General features: G+C 43.3%; 2 protein-coding genes across 8 annotated transcripts in view; one reads left to right on the forward strand and one right to left on the reverse strand.

The window, feature by feature from the left end:
• Nucleotides 1-337: 337 nt before the first annotated feature.
• On the forward strand, nucleotides 338-9,764 carry LOC114802865 (transcription factor E2F3-like). 4 transcript variants are annotated; one of them, XM_029001998.1, is made up of 8 exons: nucleotides 338-682; nucleotides 1,211-1,314; nucleotides 1,789-1,823; nucleotides 1,974-2,175; nucleotides 3,610-3,759; nucleotides 4,549-4,663; nucleotides 4,740-4,905; nucleotides 9,215-9,764. In XM_029001998.1, the coding sequence occupies exons 1-8, from the start codon at nucleotides 407-409 to the stop codon at nucleotides 9,226-9,228; spliced, it is 1,062 nt and encodes a 353-aa protein (XP_028857831.1). In that variant the 5' UTR covers nucleotides 338-406; the 3' UTR covers nucleotides 9,229-9,764. The 4 variants fall into 4 exon arrangements, with proteins under 4 accessions (XP_028857831.1, XP_028857828.1, XP_028857830.1 ...); XM_029001995.1 differs by having other exon boundaries at nucleotides 9,577-9,764; XM_029001997.1 differs by lacking the exon at nucleotides 9,215-9,764 and adding an exon at nucleotides 7,109-8,642.
• Nucleotides 9,174-16,872, reverse strand: part of LOC114802860 (arf-GAP with SH3 domain, ANK repeat and PH domain-containing protein 2-like) — a 31,724-nt gene continuing 24,025 nt past the window's right edge. For 2 of the 4 annotated variants that reach the window (XM_029001986.1, XM_029001987.1), the window contains 11 exons: nucleotides 16,746-16,831; nucleotides 16,160-16,275; nucleotides 15,978-16,045; nucleotides 14,600-14,707; nucleotides 13,836-14,097; nucleotides 13,453-13,548; nucleotides 12,067-12,331; nucleotides 11,659-11,723; nucleotides 11,421-11,572; nucleotides 10,578-10,697; nucleotides 9,174-10,209 (listed from right to left, as the gene is read on the reverse strand). In XM_029001986.1, the coding sequence (XP_028857819.1) occupies nucleotides 10,135-10,209; nucleotides 10,578-10,697; nucleotides 11,421-11,572; nucleotides 11,659-11,723; nucleotides 12,067-12,331; nucleotides 13,453-13,548; nucleotides 13,836-14,097; nucleotides 14,600-14,707; nucleotides 15,978-16,045; nucleotides 16,160-16,275; nucleotides 16,746-16,831 (1,413 nt within the window). In that variant the 3' untranslated portion in view covers nucleotides 9,174-10,134. Of the gene's footprint in view, nucleotides 10,698-11,420; nucleotides 11,573-11,658; nucleotides 11,724-12,066; nucleotides 12,332-13,452; nucleotides 13,549-13,835; nucleotides 14,098-14,599; nucleotides 14,708-15,977; nucleotides 16,046-16,159; nucleotides 16,276-16,745; nucleotides 16,832-16,872 lie in introns of all 4 variants that reach the window. The other 2 variants (XR_003751805.1, XM_029001988.1) reach the window with 2 other exon arrangements.

The following is a 16,872-nucleotide window of genomic DNA, read 5'->3' on the forward strand; positions in this document are numbered from 1 at the left end:
CAGAGATTATTTGAATGAGCAAATAATGAATATGCACATAAACGATATTTATACAATGAGAACACGTTCATTTTTACACAAAACACAACATTTACATAAAGTTTCATTTTCCAGTTGAAACAGAGTATTAACACAAGCGTCCCTGAAAAGCCAATAGCAAGTTTTAATGAGTCTGTACATTGGTATGTATTATTATCATTATTCCAGACTGCCACCATGTTCAGTTGTAGTGGCGCAGCCATGTCCAGGCGACTCCACACCGGTAGGGGGCAGTGCAGAGTTGGTAGGATATCGCGCTGACACTCGCTGCACTGAAAGAAGCTCGGCGGCTGATTTCATTGGTTCAGCGCTGTTCACGTGACGCACAGCCAGTTGACGGCCGACCGTGAGAGGAACGCGGCGCGGCATGAAGTGCGCGGTTCAGGGCTGCTCCAGCAGGAGGGCCGCGCAGGACCTCGCACATGCTCCGGCCAAGAGGTTCTTCAGCTTCCCCGGCGACCCGGCGCGGGTCAAGGTGTGGCTCGCCGCGCTGAGGGAGCCGGGCAGGCAGCCCGCCGAGCAGCTGCGGATCTGCGAGGATCATTTCCTCCCGGAGCACATCACGCCCACCGGGATCTCCCCAGACGCCATACCGCTGCCACCCTACCTGGACGGGCCGCTGCCCCCGAGCGGGGAGTCCCAGGTAGGTGGCACAGCGTGACCTTTTATCTCGCAGTGCAGATCGACACGGCAGCAGATCCGTCCATTTTGCAAATCCACTCCCAAGTCATATGCAATTTATTTCATAATCAACATTTAAGTGGATCTGTCCGCCATGAGTCGCAGATAATTAGCTCTAATCATGCTGTGAACCTTAGTGAAACACGCGTTCTAGTGCTCCAGCGCCATCTTGTGGTCAATTGTAACATTGACCGAGTAGGCGTGGTTAGGAAGTGTCTCGCTGATTTACATGCACCCCCCCCGTCATAATCTCAGTTTCATCTGCATCTATCAAGCATTTTTGCATGTTCAAATCTGAATCAGGTATATATCATGTGCTTTACTTCACAAACTCTTATACAGCACTTATAAATGTCACACAATTTGTTATTTAGTACTGCGATGTGTCCCAAAGACATCTTACAATGTATTCACGTCCCAGTGCTGTGCTCCAGAACTTGTCTGCCATCATTTTCTGTTATGCTGGTCAGGTTAACTGTTGTCCTTTCAGTTTGAAAATATTGAAGATGAGGAGGAAGACGATACAGACGATGAATGTTTGTCCTGTGAAGATCAAGAAGAGACAGATCAACAGAAGCATTCATTACTAAACATGTAAGTAGATAATACACTTCTCAAAAAAATAAAGGGAACACTTAAAACAACTACACTGATCAATTACACATGCTGTTGTGCAAAGGGAATAGACAACATGTGGAAAGTAAAGCAGTGGGTCAGTAATGGTGGAGACCATCCTCCACCTCATCAGGAGCATGCCCAGGCACTGTAGGAAGGCCATACAGGCACATGGAGGCCACACACACACACACACACGACTGAGCCTCATTTTGCTTGTTCTAAGGACATTTCATTAAAGTTGGATCAGCCTGTAGTGTCTTGTCAGTACATTCAACCATGTAAAGAACAAAGTATTTCATAAGAATGTTTCTTTCATTCAGATCAAGGATGTCTTATTTTTGTATTGTTTGAGCAGGGAATATTCTTGAAATGCATTTTCCTCCATGTTTATTGTTGAGTGTGTGCATGTAATGCTTCTTCACATCTCTCTTTTCTTATGGACACATGCAGCTTCCCTCAGGTGACCAAACCAAAAACCAGTAAAGGTACGATGTCTAAGCTCATGCTCTATGCTTTGGTGATTATTTCCTGTCATCTAACCTTAAAGTATGACAAGTCATAAGTCATGTTTTGTAATTGATGTCGTTAATACTGCTTTCCGTTGTAACGGTGTGTATACATGTTTCTATCACCAGGGCATTATCGATGTGACGTGTCATTGTGGAAGCTCACCAAGCGCTTCATGGAGCTGTTCTGTATGGCACCTGATGGGATTTTGGACCTGAAAGAGGCCACTCAGAAACTGGGGACACACAAGAGGAGAGTGTATGACATCACCAACGTGCTGTTCGGCATTGACGTCATTCAGAAAGAGTCGGCCAACAAGATCAAGTGGTCGTAAGTGCTGATCATCTTTGTCATACGCTGGTTGATGTTGCACGTATGCACTCTGCTGCGCGGTAGAAACACTATGCAATATATATTTGACCAACGGGAGAGATTTTGATTATGCCGAGCTGCCGCAGAAATATTCGCTCCTGCGCAAAATCGCGCCTACTTGCAGCACGAGCAGTTTAGCTTTTGCCGAGAACACAGAGTGGACGATTGGGCACTGACAGGGGGCGTGGAAATGAGCAGGGGCGGTCCTAGCCTGTTTGATGCCCCAAAATCTTGGAATCATGGAGGGTGTGCATAATAAAATATGAACAAGCATACTGGTATTTAAATATTTTCTATAATCACCCGCATCATACAAATTCCCCCAATTTCACTGGCCACTTTCAGTAGAATTGGCCAGATATTGTTTTATCTGGTATACGGTTATTCTATATGTAAAAATACCTCATGTTAACCTCTCAAAAACAGCTACATTTATATTACATAGCGTAATATATACAGTCTATGGTTCAATTTATATCGTAATATTAATTTTACGCCATATTGCCCAGCCCTACTGCACGTGTTGCGACTTCTTCATCCAAACCTGACTGTCTTCTGTCATACGTGGTCCTTGTCATAAGGAAACATCTGAGCTAAAATGGAAATGCATGTCATCCAATAACAAGTTTTCATAGAATGAAAGTTGCCCAATCAGGAACTATGACTGCATGGCCTTCATCACCAACTCAACCGCAGGACGTACCTGAACTACAGGATTTCAGGACTTTCAATATGTTCTCCACAATAACAGCGATCACAGCACACTCAGAGATCAGATGCTGGCCAGTTCACTGTGATTCAATCATGGCATGTATTACTGAAGAAGAATTTATTCCTAAATAGATAGTGTGTAAGGGGACATTAACCTACTGCTGGGTGTGGTGCTACATGCATAATTTCATCTTCACTCTAATGGTGGACTCATGTAAATAAGCACAAATCAGAAACTCCACTTATTTTTATTGGAAACATTTACCCGAATCACAAAGAGAGGTTTATACAGATCAACAGACCCGAACACGACGGCTGCAATCTTCCTACAGCGTTCTCTACATTCTAAGAACAGAGCAATTTCTCCAAAAATCTGATTTCAATTTAGATTAATTATGCATTTTATTTTAATTGATCTTTGTCTTCTGTCTATTTCCTGGTAAATGATCTTTTCACATTGTGATTAGAGATGAAGAATTCTTCTGTACTTCATGACCCAGACTACTTCTGGTTTTTAGTTCTTTGCACTGTAACAGTTATAATTTATATAATATATCTGGTCGTCTCTGTTATTTGATATGGCGCTTCTGATAAATCCCGTCAAATGTTGTATTTATATTCCAGATATGGTTTTAGTATGTTTTCCACTTCTAACAGTTGGTTTTTTTTCCCAACATGCAGTAGTGAAATTCCCATGCAGTGTTTTGGTGGCCAGGGGAGCCTGATTGGCGAGATGCTCAACCTAAAGACGATGGAAGAGGTTCTGGACGGGCTCATCAAAGACTGTGCCTACCGAATATTTTCCCTGACCGACGACAAGGACCACGCTAAATATCCTTTTGTCCTCTGTGAAGAGTCAGAAGAGTTGAATTCGCTCACATTTCCTGGTTATTCGCCGAGCGAGTTTGATTGGATGGTGCATTGAGAATCCCTCCTCAACCTGCTCCATTATTCACAGTCTTCATCTGAGCTCTGGAGATGTTGCTTGGTGGCCTGCCGTCGATTTGCTTCTTCTGTGCCCTAATCTTGCTAACCAGCGAACTGTTAACATCTTCAGCAAGTTCTATCTGCCACCGCTGGACTTTACACCTCATCAGTCTTTTGCTGGTTGGTCCCTGCCTTGGTGGGTCCCCTTCGCCGTCACCGCCAGGTTTTCTCTTGGATCCTCACACGTTAAGCAGATCTCTGGGTTCTGATCAGGGCTGAGTGGAGCAGCCCTCTCTGTGTGGTCTTCTTCTGGGCAGGGTGATGGTGGAATTTACGTCTCCCCCTTCGTGACTGTCATCATGTCACTCTCAGGGCTGCAGGTCCACCAGGGGGTGGGAGAGTGATTCTCACCGGAGGCCATACAATGAAGAAGAGCTGGGAGACCGGATAGGCTTCTCACTGCACCCTCCAGTCGAACTTCATTGAGTTAACACCCAAGCGGGCGTGTCCCATAGTGAGCTGCCAGTGATCTCCCTCAGAGAGCCCTGGACCTACTGTGTTCTTACAGTAGTAGAATACTTCACGAACGAGGAGTGAGTGAGAGAATATTCATCCTGCTTCACATGAAATACCGAATAAAATCGTTCTATAGCTTTATAACAGCAAGAACAAACGCTTTAACATGTTTTCCACGTCGGCCTACGTCACGCACAAGGACATCTGTCAGATAAAATCTCTTCACGATCAGATGGTCATTGCCATTATTGCCCCAGAGGAGACCAAACTGGAGATTCCCACGCCCACTGAGGTGATTTGTGAGGGAGCTGCCCAGTGCATTTCTGCCAGTCAGGACACTGGTCCCTAAAAAAATCTTCTTTTTCCAGGACTGCATCCAAATGCACCTGAAAAGCTGCATGGGTCCCATCAACGTGCTGACTTGCGAGCCAGAGGCAGCCCTTGCCAGGCCAGGGTTAAAGGTCACAGGCAGCACCAAGGCAGGCTTTCTCACCCTGGACAAGAGCAAAATACACACAAGTCCACTTGTCCCAGGTATGCGGGCCGAATACTCTTACCTTCTAGGTTGTGGTGCTGTGTTCTCTACCTGCATCCATCCTGGGCAGCGATGGTGCACTGGGAGCGGCGCTGTATGTGCAGCCTTTAGACATGAGGAGGTCATGACCTCCTACGTTCCGCAGCACCTCTGAAAAAGCCCGGTTTGTTGCATCTAGTGAAGTGATATGGGGACCTCGGAGGCACCGTGGCGGTTCAGGACCTAAACCCGCAACCTTACCCGCTAGGTCACCACAACCAAGTACATTTACTCACATTATTGTAATGGAGGTGTTTTTTTGTGAGCTAATTTTTGTAAGTTGTTTTTGAAATAGGTCATTTTACTTTTACTAGAGTATATTTTACCCCAGTATTTTACTTTGCTATGTTGTTCCTAGTAAAAAATGAAATGGCGCAGGCGTTCTCGCGAGGCAAGTTTCTCAGACCGCGGGCAGAGGTGCCTCACCATGAAACGAGGCATCAACCGTGGGTCCTAGAGCTGAACAAATACCAGCCAATCAGAAAATGGCAAAATTCAACACATCCAATGAATTCTTCACGTTATTCTGCTACTTGTGCTGAAAACATCTAGTCAAGCACAAAGTCATCTAATTCACAATTAGTTTAACACAAGTGACAACTTGTCTGCTGTTCGGGAATGTTGCCAGATTATGCTGCTCCATCGACATGACCCACCCGCAGCATTCCAGCGTGTGGTAGAGTAGCCTACACGGTACAGCCTTATTCCAAAAAGGGATTCATTTCATTTTTTCCTCCAAATTCTGCACACAACACCCAGTAATGATGACGTGCAAAAGGTTTGAGGTTTGGGCAAATTTATTAAAAATAAGAAACAGAGATCACAAGCATGGAAGTATTTACAGCCTTTGCTCAATATTTTGCCTGTACCTTTTGGCAGCATTTATTCACAGATTCAAGTCTGAGATTTGGCCGGGCCACTCAAGGACATTCACAGAGTTGTCCTGAAGCCACCCCGTTGATATCTTGGCTGTGTGTTTAGGGTCGTTGTCCTGCTGAAAGATGAACCGTCGCCCCAGTCTGAGTTCAAGAGCGCTCTGGAGCAGGTTTTCATCCAGGATGTCTCTGTACGTTGCAGCAGTCATCTTTCCCTCTATCCTGACTAGTCTCCCAGTTCCTGTAGCTGAAAAACATCCCCACAGCATGATGCTGCCACCACCATGCTTCACTGTAGGGATGAGGTGCAGCTCAGATGGTCTGATCTGGAATTTGTCCCCTTGACCTCCCTGACAATGGTCCTTCTCTTCAGATAGCTTAGTTTAGGTACCCAGCCAGCCCTAGGAAGTCCTGGTGGTTTTTAACTACTTCTTCCACTTATGGATGATGGAGGCCAATGTGCTCATTGGGACCTTCAAAAGGAGCAGAAACCTTTTCTGTGTCTCGCAGGTCTACAGACATTCTTTTTTTTTTTTTCTTCATGCTTTGTGCTCTGACGTGAACTCTTATATAGACGGTGTGTGTCTTTCCAAATGGAAAAATCAAGTTTTTTTTTTTTTTTTTTTTTTCCAACAAGTGGACTCCAATAAAGCTGCAGAAACATCTTAAGGATGATCAGGGGAAACAGGAGGTACCTGAGCTCAATGTTGAGTTTCATGGCAAAGGCTGTGAATACTTATGGACGTGTGTTTTTATAGTAAATTAGCCAAAATCTCACTTTTCCCCACATTGTCATTATTGGGTGTTGTGTGCAGAATTCTGAGGGGAAAATTAATCAATTTTGGAATATGGCTGTAACGTAAATAGATATATCTTTATTTCATTTCTTATATCAGCAGTCAGTGTGCCCATTTGTCAGGAAAGACAACTGATATATTTATGTTTGCTATATAAAAAGAGTAAATTTATGCTGCCTAAAATAATAAAAACATTCTTTTTTTTTTTTTTTTTACTTAAGTAGATTTTTAAATGGGTACTTGTGCTCAAGTAAAAGTAAAGATACTTTCAGTACATTTTCCACCCCTGACCACAACCTAAATGTACCATCACTGCCCGGGTTGAATGCTGTCAGACTGCTTTTAATATTTTTATCTGGAATATATTATATACATCAGCATGTATCTTAAAGGTCCCCTGGCATGAAAATTAGAATTTGTGAGATTATCATTAATTTGAATTCCCCTCGCCTGTGTCGTCATACGGGTGAAAGGTTATGTTTCTTGTCCAGAGAATTTTCCACCGCTCCCCTAAAACATTTATCTCCACCGACCATCATGGCAAAGCATTGCAGTTGCTCTGTGATTGGATGGAAAAACGAACATGTAAGATTCCACTTTCTAACCCTGTCCTCATGGTGTAACATCCGGTAATATTTGTTCTTTTTTTCACACACTATTTCCTGTGTAAATAAATTAGAAACTGTTCAATTGTGCGTCTTTGTCCATGTAAAATCAGATGAGTTTAAATACACTGCTAATAATGAACGGAGTCACATTACAGTTTTTTACAGACGCTAGGACATTTCTCAATACTTGGGTCACTTTTGCCAAACTCTTTACACAATTCTCCTAACTGACATTCAGCTTGGCAAAGCAGTTCATTTCACATTCAAAATGCACTACAACTACCACAACACTTTATTCAGGTCTCAAATAAACGCATTCTTCCAGAACACTAGCAGAGGTTGACGGCCACAAAACAATGACCTAAAAAACACTAACAACAGGTAGCGTTACACAGTGTTTTCTTGTGTAAAACATGGACACGTCTCTGTTTACAATTGCAATATATGTTACTGGAATGAATCAGACATGATGCAGAATTTATCAATATTTGTTTATACATTTTTATTTTTTATAATTCCAAAATACAAGAATTTGTATACACACCATCTACTGATACAGATACAATAGTAATGCTAATCTACACTGTCTTCTCCATTTGGCCACAGGTTCTCATCCACATCACATACGTCATCTAGGAAAGAAGTAGCTCTGATCTCATCTGAGACTACAGCTCTAGATCTTCCTCTTATTCTTCTTCCACCGCGCATACGAATTTTTGGCCCTCTCCCAGCCACTCTTCTTCATCTTTCCTCGCCCCCTCCCAGCCACTCTTCTTCCTCTTTCCTCGCCCCCCTCCCAGCCACTCTTCTTCCTCTTTCAGCCACTTCTCCATTTCTGGCTGGGTCCATATTTACATAAAAAAACATATTTTGTAATGAAATTGAAAGCGTAACACCTGTGTAGATGTTCATCTACAATGAGAATCGGCTGTGGCTGGTTAAACTGCATTTTTTTATTTAAAATATGTTTCAAAACAATATTGCTGATGAATTTTGCGGTCTTATTCAGTTTTGCATTATATTATTGTTTTGAACATAAGTTAAACAGTTTTGAGAACAGTATGTAAGCGTGTGCAAAATGTCCTGTCCTGTACGTAAGAAGATTTTTGGCAGTTGTTGTGTCTGAGTGAGAAAAGAATTCATGAAATGTGATGTAGTCATTGAATGCATTTTGTGCCAAAACAATGATACTTGACCCTCTGTTTAGCCCACATAGACTTCTGTTGTGCTCACTGTGTGAAGAGTTTTGCAAAAGTGACCTAAGTCTTGAGAAATGTGTCCTAGCGTCTGTACAAAACTGTAATGTAAAAAAGACCATGTGGTGTGAGAGAGAACAGAGTGTAGAAAAACTCTCTCTCCCTCCACACAAAGCACTGTATTCAAACCACTCCAACTTGATGTTACCTGGCAGAAAGAGGCATGGCACAGTAGAGGTGAAAAATGAACAGTTTCTAATTTATTAACACTGGTAAATAATTATTGTAGTTACATGTAAAAAAGGTACCAAGGTTACAGAGAAAATAAAATAAGAAGAAAGAGTAAAGAGGGAGAAGAGAAAGGAAAAGCCATGAGAAAAAATGGGATAAGAGAAAGACTCAGAAACCTTCCGGCTTCCGATGGAAAAACCCCTGAGCAAGAGAGCTCAGTCCAGAACTTTAACATGTTTCTGATGTCACGCCCCCGGTGCCTCCCATTTGGGGAAGACAAAGAGGGTGGGCGGTCCTGACAGCTGACACTTCACACATTGCAGTCAGACAAAAGACATGTAAAACAGAGGTGCCGAATCTTCACGCACAACCATCGACACAGGAACGTCACACCTCCCCCTGCAGACAGCTGTTATGCAACACAAAAGGCATGCTCCCGTGATGTCCATCCTTACAGTAATAAAGTGAACGGAATCCATACCTTTATTGCTAGATTTTCAATTGTTCCTCCTTCCTGTACAATTTTTACAAGCACTTTTTTTTTTTTTTTTTTTTTTTTTAGTTCCATCATGCTAGAACCAGTGGGCTAATTTTATTTTTTTATTTTTCTGGAACAACGCAGACACTCCAAACATTGTTGTTTAGTGAAAAGGTGGATGAGGTTATTTCCGTGAATGCCCGCTGAACTCCTATTGGCCGCTCTCCTCTTCGCCCCGCCTCTCTCCTCCTCATTAGCATTTAAAGCTACAGACGGTGAAACGGTGTGTCCTGGGAAATCCCATTGTTGGACTGGATCAAAGTGGCTGTAATTCTATTAGGGGACCAACAAGACTGATATAAAAGCAGCATCATTTGTCTTGGGACCTTTAAGAATTAGCTCTACATGTTAATTGGCTGATTGACATTTAAATCTACCCTCTCCAGAAATGTCTCCTCAAACTGCTATCCACAAATGACGAGGACGACTGTCAGCGGAGACGACCCGATGTGTAAAAAGTGAAATTTCCTTATTATGAGCCTGTGTATGTTAAACCATGTTGATTCATATACATTGTCGTTGTGTTTAGGTCTCATTTCATGATTGATTTTCATAATAAATCTGAACCAAATAACCTGTGTATGTTTGTATCCTTTGTTACTGTGAATATACAATATAATTCTGTATCAGGTTATTATATAAAAATTTGTCATCACTAGTAAGTGTAACTAGTTTAATATCGTTCTGCAAAAGTAAAACAGGAATCCATTACAAGTTGAATATACATGGAAAACAGTGTTCACCGAAGCTAAAATAAAACATTGCACATAACTAGCTAGACCCTTAATTATTAAAAAATGTCCTAGATCATAAACTGTTATTAAATGTATTCATCTGTACAGTGGAACAACATCTTCAGAAGTAGTACAGTACATTGTACTACCCTCTTTGGCCAATGACAAGATATTAGCAGAAATCGATTATAATCCAGTAACGGGACGTCATCAGTCAGTGATGAAGTGCACAAATGAGACTGGAAAGGCTCCTTTCCTGATCGGTTCTCCATCAATATGACCCACCTGGTAAAATGCAGAAAGAGTCAGAGCAATGGAAGAAGTCACATTTTCATATCATGTAGATCAGGTGCCACCAGACCTGGTCAGCCTACATCTGAGCTGAGCCTGTCAGGTGTGTTGAATGAAGGCAGAGATATACAGGACCAGGGTTAGGTTGCAAAATAGTTCATGAATGGTTTGAGGAACACGAGTTTGAGACGTTGCCTTTTTCTCTATATTCTCCAGATCTCAATCCAAACCACTAGACCAACCTTCAGAGGTCTGGTGGAGTCCATTTCTCGATGGGTCAGGGCTGTTTAGGCTGCATATTGACCAAGTGAATACTAGGCGGTTGGTTATTATCTTAAGAACTGATCTATGTGTTTACTCACCCACCAGTCCTGGTCCTCTTCTCCATCCACCACTATCACCTCCCCTTCAGTGAAGGTCAGCTCGTCCGGGTTATCTGCTTTACAGTTGTAGATGGCTTTCACTCGCTTGGGCTTTTGTTTCTGGAGAACATGAAGCAGCACCATTTGGTAATGGATGTGGTGGTACGCCTACATTACGCTGGAGACCATGCCTCTATACACCAGAAAATCATCTTGTCTGCTATTGCTCCATCATTGCTCCACTCTTCTCCTACTGATGAAATGTGGGACCAGGCTATGTACATATAGTCCAGCGTAGTGATACAAACAACCCCAGACTCTCTTTATTGCTCATCCTCTGATGGATCACTGACATCTACACGACAGTGAGTGTTTACATTGCAACCATCTCCATTAGTATTGGATAAAATAATTTACATTTACATTTACAGCATTTATCAGACGCCCTTATCCAGAGCGACTTACAATCAGTAGTTACAGGGACAGTCTCCCTGGAGCAACTTAGGGTTAAGTGTCTTGCTCAGGGACACAATGGTAGTAAGCGGGATTCGAACCCGGGTCTTCTGGTTCATAGGCGAGTGTGTTACCCACTAGGCTACTACCACCCTAATTTAGTGTCAACTGGTCACAGTTTTGAAATGACCCATGTGCACAAAACAGCTTTTATGTTTATGATTTATAACCATGCTGTTCTGTGTGAACAGACCATCAACGATGGGGAGATGGTTTTGTGTTGAGGAACAATGACTACAGAGGTGTGGTGTGAATGGTTCAGATGACCAGGGCCATAACTGGCTAGGTGCTAACTGGTCTTTCCACTGCTGAACACAGAGATCCTCTCACCGCTTGAACCAGTCGAGGCTTCGGCACTGGAGGAGGGGAGACCACAGGAGAAGCAGGAGGTGGTGTGGGGTTGGGAGGATGTAGAGGGTTGAGAAGAGGTGCGGGTTTGGGAGGCGGCCCAGGCTGGGTGGGAGGTGCACGCGCATCCCTTGCTGTTCAAAAACATATTTTGGACCTCATTATTGATGTCTGGTTTGATGACAGCCCGGTTTCCTGTTAGACATCATGCTCTATGTACCTTCTCTGTCCATGGGGAGGGGTACGGGTCTGCCCAGTGACGCTCTGGGAACATTTACACTTGAGCTACAAAAAATCACAGTTGTTCGCCATAAATCTCCATAATTTTTTTTTAACTTTATTTCACTGAATGTTACAACAAAGGAAGAATGAATACACGTTATTATACGAGTTGTTTCATTACTGCATTTTAGAAACGCCATACTGGGGCGTGTCCTATACAGAGTTACCAAATACAGTTTTTTCAAAAAGTTTAGCTTAAATAGATTATTTATAATCAATGTATTCATTTGATTGATTATCAACAATATTAATGTACTTCATGCAAAAATAAAGACCAGTATGGGAATAGTTTTATGTGAAGCGATATTCGTAATGGTCTGCACAACCTATAATTTAATAGATGTACCTCATGGCTGATCTGGGAACAGGTGGCCGTAAAGGTAAGCGAAGTGCTTGGCGAGGTGGTGCTGGTGGAACAGGGGGGGGCGGAGGCGGTGGGGGTGGGGGCACCACCAACACAGAAGGTTGCATTACAGGCACGACCTGGGCCATGGGTGGTGGGGATGTGACTGAAGGCACCGGAGGTAGAGGAGTAGTTTTGATCTTTATGGTGTCCATTATGTTGGCCTTCCTAACACCAGGAGGAGGAGGAGGAGGAATTGGAGGGAGAACTGTGAAGATGGGGAACATGAAGATGTTTTTAAAGACACTGCACCCTAGTTCTGACCTGGCACACGGCTCAGCGCTACATGCTATGCGTGTCTAATCCAAATATGCAAACAGTTTATTGTAGGTAATACAGCAAAAAAAAAAGTCGTAGTTCAAAGTGAAGTGATTGTCATTGTGATGCACAGCACACTGTGCATACAGTGAAATGTGTCCTCTGTATTTAACCATCACCCTGAGTGAGCAGTGGGCAGTCATGACAGGCGCCCGGGGAGCAGTGTGTGGGGACGGCGCTTTGCTCAGTGGCGGATTGGGATTCGAATTGGCAACCTTCTGATTACGGGGCCGCTTCTACTGCCCACCACTTCATGAATATTCACAGATTCTTGGGGGTTCTGGGTGTCATTACAGTAATAAGTAGAATAAGCGTACTGCATATAATGTCTAAAACAATAATAATACTATAGTAACTAATACAATAAATAATTGTTACCATTTTGTGATTTCTGATATTCCTTTAGCCAGTTATGCAGTTTAATTGTCCACATCTGCTTTACACACACACTCCACTGGCATCCCTCAGGGTTAAGTACTCGGTCATCTGCTTTTCTCCCTCTACACGAAGTCATGTGGTGAGGTCATTTCCTCACAAAGACCTGGACAGGGTGGCGGTGGCTGCTGGTGGAGACTCGGGGAAGGGAGATGATGTGCTGCCTATATATTGTTACAGCGCAGTGATCTGCATCACACTGTGACGTTGATTGAGTGACATTGATAATTAGTTGGTTATATACGGTTTGTCAGACAAAGGAAGAGTAATGACTAGAAATTCTGTTGCATTCGCTGTCCTATTAATAAATAAAATTAAGTCAGTTTTAGCGTCTTTTTTTGTGCACTGATATGCTACACTCAGGCTATGTTAGCCAGTGCATCCCATATCATTTATATTTTCCCTTGTGTGTGCCACAGTGTAGTAGGCCTTGTGTACTATGTTACCCTGATAATTAAAACCAGTTAAGGGTCAATTGATTAATTCCTATGTATTAGTAATTATTTACAAATGCCATTGTGTATATGTTGTACTTATTTAAGCTGCACTGTAAATGTTTTTTACATTATAACTCACCATACATAGAGGTGTTTCTGTCAGGTGAGCTGGGGTCAGAAGAGGACCTTTGTCTCGCCACTTCTTCCATGGGGTCTGGTTTCCACCCTCCTGTAACTGTAATTACAGACAAAAACACTCAGCCAGTCTACAGTGGGAAGCATCTCAAATTACGGAAAGGGGACAGTCCTGCTCAACAGTGTATTAAACACCTGCATGCTCCTGCAACCGACCACATGCAACTACATACGCTCACATTCTCCTGCATTCTTCTGCTCACTCCTACATGCTCCTGCAAACTCCTGCATAATCCTGCATGCAACTGCATACTCTCGCATTCTCCTGCAATCTCCTGCATAACCCTGCTTTTATACTTCCTCTACTTAATCTGCCCCAAATCTCACCTTTTCCAGCACCTGAAGGAGGTATGGCAGATCCAGGAATCCCAAGAACCCCGGGGAGGTTCTGCAGACCAGAGGGAGCCGAGGTGAGGTCCATCATGGTGCCGTAAGTCTCATTACACAGAATACTGGGAACAAGAGAACGCTGGCGCTCTCGAGTGGCAGCCATGTCGGCAGCAGCACGGGCGATCGAGGCAAAATTGGGAACGATGCAGCTGATGGGACGTGAGATGACAGGATCGTCACGTCGGATCTGTGGAATGGGCTGTGCACACAAACATTCTAAATGGACGTTTCCTACCTGACTCCCATTAGATTTAACATAATAATGTGTACATATGAATAAATACATGTGGATAATCCTGGTGGCGGAAATAAAACTAATTCAGTATAAAACTAATTCAGTAATTCAGTATCTATAAGGTGGTAGTAGCCTAGTGGGTAACACACTCGCCTATGAACCAGAAGACCCGGGTTCGAATCCCACTTACTACCATTGTGTCCCTGAGCAAGACACTTAACCCTAAGTTGCTCCAGGGAGACTGTCCCTGTAATACTGATTGTAAGTCGCTCTGGATAAGGGCGTCTGATAAATGCTGTAAATGTAAATGTAAATGTACTGCAAGTGATTGTTGTTTCCATTTTTTATAAACTTAATTTTCATTAAGAAACACCACTCAAACAGAGGAATAAAAGAATTAATTTTTTCAAAAATTTTCTCTGAATACAAAGTTAATGTTTTTCTGTCGTCTTTTTTCCATTCTCACCTTCTCCTCCATCTCTTCATCACTCTCATCCAGGTCGTCATTATGCAGCCGCCACTCGTACTCCACATGCACATGAACATTAAATTTCCCGGTCTGAGCCTGGGTCAGCTGCCAATCAATCACAAGCAAGAGGGTTCAGAGGTCATCAAGCCAAACACTTGAATCACCTTTGCAATCCGCCATGATTCTCAGTAATCAGGAACAGTTGAGATGCTGACTTTGAAGGCTTCCTCAACCTCCACTGCTCCAAAACAGCTTTAAATGGTTAACCTAGTTCTTGTTCCATAAAAAAACAGCAAGAATAAGACACAATTGCTCTTATATGCAAAATGCATATTGTTTAAATAATTTACATGCATTCTTATAGAATTATAGAAGTTATCAGAAGATCAGGACACACATGGGCAGCTGACTCATCTGTTGCACCGAGAGCATGCTGAAGATATGTGACATTATTGGAGGGCCATGCACGGGAAGACAGGAATTTGGAACCTCCCATTGGAAACAGTGGGGAAAGACAGGATGAGTTATGAGTGACAGATGAGTTATGATTCAAGGGGTTGTGTGAAACCTGGAAGAGGAAGGACGAAGGTCAAGGGCAGTGGAGCTAGCTTCTCAAGAAGCATGGACTAAATGGGACCTTCCCAATAGGAAAATCATATGGGCGGACCAATGGAGACTGGACCTGTTCCACATCTCCTTCCTGCTGAGGTCAGTGTATGAAACACTTCTATCCCCAACACACTTGTGCAAGTGGTTCTGAAGCAGGAGAGAGGAGGTGGGCTGGAAGCCAGAAGGAGAAGCTGGGATGTGATTTGCCACCACTGCCGACCTACTATCAGGAGGGTGTTGTGGATAAAGGTTGAAACACCACATGAAAGATGGACACCACCTGATGACATCAACCCCTCCTGGCCAAGGCTACATTCAACCAAGTTGAATGAAGATTAGAAGCATCTTAGCATGTATACTTAGTGGAATCCAATGTTCCAGTTGCTTCCATGGTATGAAATCAAGAATATTCATGAAAGGATGAATGGATGCTACCTGAGAGGATGCTACCTGTGTGATTAGTCCATTCATGGAATGTTCTCACTACTGAATGTTCCTAGACGGTACTTTGCTTAGTGGCACCTTGGTGGTTTGAGATTCAAACCGGCAACCTTCTGATTACGGGTCTGTTTCCTTACCCACTAAGCCACCACTGCCCAACAACACCATGTCTACACAAAAGAGCTGAAGCTGTTGCAAAGGGTGTAACAACTCCATATTAAAGCCTATGAATTAACAATGGGGGGCCATTAAAGATCATGTATGTAAAGGCAGGCATCCCAGTGTACTGCACATCTATACTGTCATGGGCATTAGAGGAACATACCAGCTCCTCACACTGTGCGCGTTTCAGCCGTTTGGCCATATCCAGCGGCGTCTCTCCTGCATCGTTAACTGCAATGACAAAACCAGGAATAATGTTGGGGGTTACGCTTCCGTATAATCTCATTTGGCATCTACTGATGCCAGTCTGTTGAACGTATCTGTGCCGGTGTTGGGGCTTTGTACCAATGCTGATGGAGGCCTTGCTGCGCAGCAGCAACTTCAGACATTCACTGGTGTCGTTCAAGCAGGAGTAGTGCAGCGCAGTGTTCCCTTTGGCAGTCTGCTTATCCAGATTCCCACTGTAACACATACACATTCAGCGCTTTACACCTTTTTCAAAGGTGACTTCTATAAAACCACATTATGCCCTTTATAATTATTGTATTTTATTTGTCAGTTTTGAGTAACCTTATCATTCTAGCGGGTAAGGAGGTGGACTCGTAATCAAAAGGTTGCAGGTTTAAATCCTGAACCGCCAAGGTGCCACTGAGGTCCCCTTGATCAAGGTACTGTCCCCAGACACTGCTCACTAAGTTGATGGTTAAATGCAGACGACACTGTGCTGTGCCAGTGTTTCACAATGACAGTTGCTGTGCAACTTTGGTAGAATGCTTTAATTTTAGCTCTGATAATATATCATTGTCCCAAGATGTCTTCATCGAGATGATGATGTGCATCCATGGCACCATAAGCAAGGTATTTTACAAAAGCATGAGTGCAAACCTCTCAAATTCAAGCTCTATTTGCTGATGCTGCCTGAACACCATACCTGTTCTGAACCAGAAAGTCAACAATATGGAGGGAGTTCCTGTCCACCTTACGCACAGCCAGGTGGAGTGCTGTCTCTCCTGGCTCCTATCGACACAGAAATTCCCAACAAGCCTGCCATTAAAATA

The sequence above is a fragment of the Denticeps clupeoides genome, chromosome 14 (genome assembly GCF_900700375.1).
Source record: "Denticeps clupeoides chromosome 14, fDenClu1.1, whole genome shotgun sequence".
NCBI classification, from domain to species: Eukaryota; Metazoa; Chordata; class Actinopteri; order Clupeiformes; family Denticipitidae; genus Denticeps; species Denticeps clupeoides.